At 60.9% G+C, this 1,644-nt stretch overlaps 1 protein-coding gene across 1 annotated transcript in view; it reads right to left on the minus strand.

Annotated features, from left to right (window-relative positions):
- Positions 1-1,305, minus strand: part of DPH7 (diphthamide biosynthesis 7) — a 7,876-nt gene extending 6,571 nt beyond the window's left edge. Inside the window, exons 1-2 of the mRNA XM_015572379.1 lie at positions 1,006-1,305; positions 556-643 (exon numbers count right to left, since the gene is read on the minus strand). Of these exons, the coding sequence (XP_015427865.1) occupies positions 556-643; positions 1,006-1,031 (114 nt within the window). The 5' untranslated portion in view covers positions 1,032-1,305. The remainder of the gene's footprint in view (positions 1-555; positions 644-1,005) is intronic.
- Positions 1,306-1,644: the final 339 nt, after the last annotated feature.

Raw genomic sequence — 1,644 nt, forward strand, 5'->3', positions numbered from 1 at the left:
GTTTTTTTTAAGCCACCTGGATAGTCCATAGATAATTTTAAACTAGATTCCTTTCAGTGGCAAACAATCAATTCAAACAAATAAGAAAACAAGGGGGGAAGATAGTTATTGACTCTCTGTTACTAGAAAATCCGGGGGCGTGCAGGAGACAGCTGATCAGTAATTCTCATCATCGATGTTTCTCCCTCTCCCTTCCTCTCTGAAATCAAGAAAAATGTATTAAAAAAAAGAAAAGAACGGTGGTCCAGGCTCCTTACAGAGGACCTTTCAGACCCATCGACAGTAAGCCAGCAGCCGTGGCTTCAGCCCTTCCGCGGGGGACACGTAAGCGACCTCCTCTCGGCGTGAGAGGCAGAACCCGCTGCTTTAAAGTGGGCTGTGCGCTGCCTTAACCCGCTGCGTGCCAGACTTCCCGGCCGAGACGAACCCCCGAAGACGCTCCCTCCCAGACCGTGCCAGACTTCCTGGCCGAGACGAACCCCCGAAGACGCTCCCTCCCAGACCGTCTCCATCGCGTTCCCTCCCACCCCAGGACGCCCATCCCCAGCCACTAACCTTGGATCCCAGCAGTTGGTACAGCCCTATGAGCCCATCAGCATCAGCCACAGCCAAGAGGGCATGGCCGGCCACCGGGACATGGCACCTGAGCGGGAGTTCACGTGCCAGTCAGAACGGGACACCGGGCAGCACAGTGCACCCCAGGAACTTGCCATTCACACAGAAGCCCCTACCCTGTTTTGGAGCCTACAACCCCGTGCCAACAAGATTCCCAGCTTACGAATCGTAACACCAGCACCACTGCTCAGAACGATCCTGACTCTGGGGCTCGGAGACCAACCAAGAAAATGAACCCCAAGGCTGCATCACCCCACAAGTGCCCGCAGGGGGGCAGGACAGCAAAGAGACAAGCCACAGCCCAGAGGCTGCCCGTCTGTGGGGTGCTGCCAGGCATCGGGCTCCCTGCCAGTGACAAGATACAGGCCACGGGGCTGCTAGCGATCGTACCACTTCATGTCCAGGACGGCAGCCATGTCTGTTCTTTGGATCTCAGCCACGGAGCCGTCATTGTAGCTGTACAGGTAGAGGCGGCCCAGCCGGGCCTGCGGCTCAGGGACGTCCTGCTCGATCTGCAAAGGATGCAGGTGTGTCTAGGTGACCCTGACCCAGGCTGCCGTGGGGCGGGGGCGAGGGCAAGAGGTGGGGAGCGGATCCTGCCTGCGAGCTGCCCCGACTTTCTGAGCTGGAGAATGTCCCTCCCACGCGTGTGCGATGTGCGGGCCCAGCGCAGAGCCTCCTACACCAGCCAACCGGCCAGCTGTCACTCCCCAGGGTCCGGCTGGGCCCCCATGTCTGCTCCCGCAGATGGGGTGCAATCCCTACACAACCCCACTTCCTCTTTACTGGAGACCTGACCCATCTGCTGGAGCCGCGCTGCACACAGGGCCTACTCCCATCCACAAGGCCCACGTGGCCCCGCCGCCTCCTGTGACTCCACAGGGGGCGCCCTTCAGCTCCCCGGCTGCAGAGAGGTCTGGCCATGGGGGCGGGGTGCTCGGCCCCAGGAGCCCCATCTCGCCCTCCCAGACTCCCTGCGCGCGGCTACACGCCGGGGAGCACGGCCAGACGCCAGGGCCGGGTCCGCGC

This window comes from Myotis davidii, unplaced genomic scaffold, assembly GCF_000327345.1.
Source record: "Myotis davidii unplaced genomic scaffold, ASM32734v1 scaffold609, whole genome shotgun sequence".
Taxonomy (NCBI): domain Eukaryota; kingdom Metazoa; phylum Chordata; class Mammalia; order Chiroptera; family Vespertilionidae; genus Myotis; species Myotis davidii.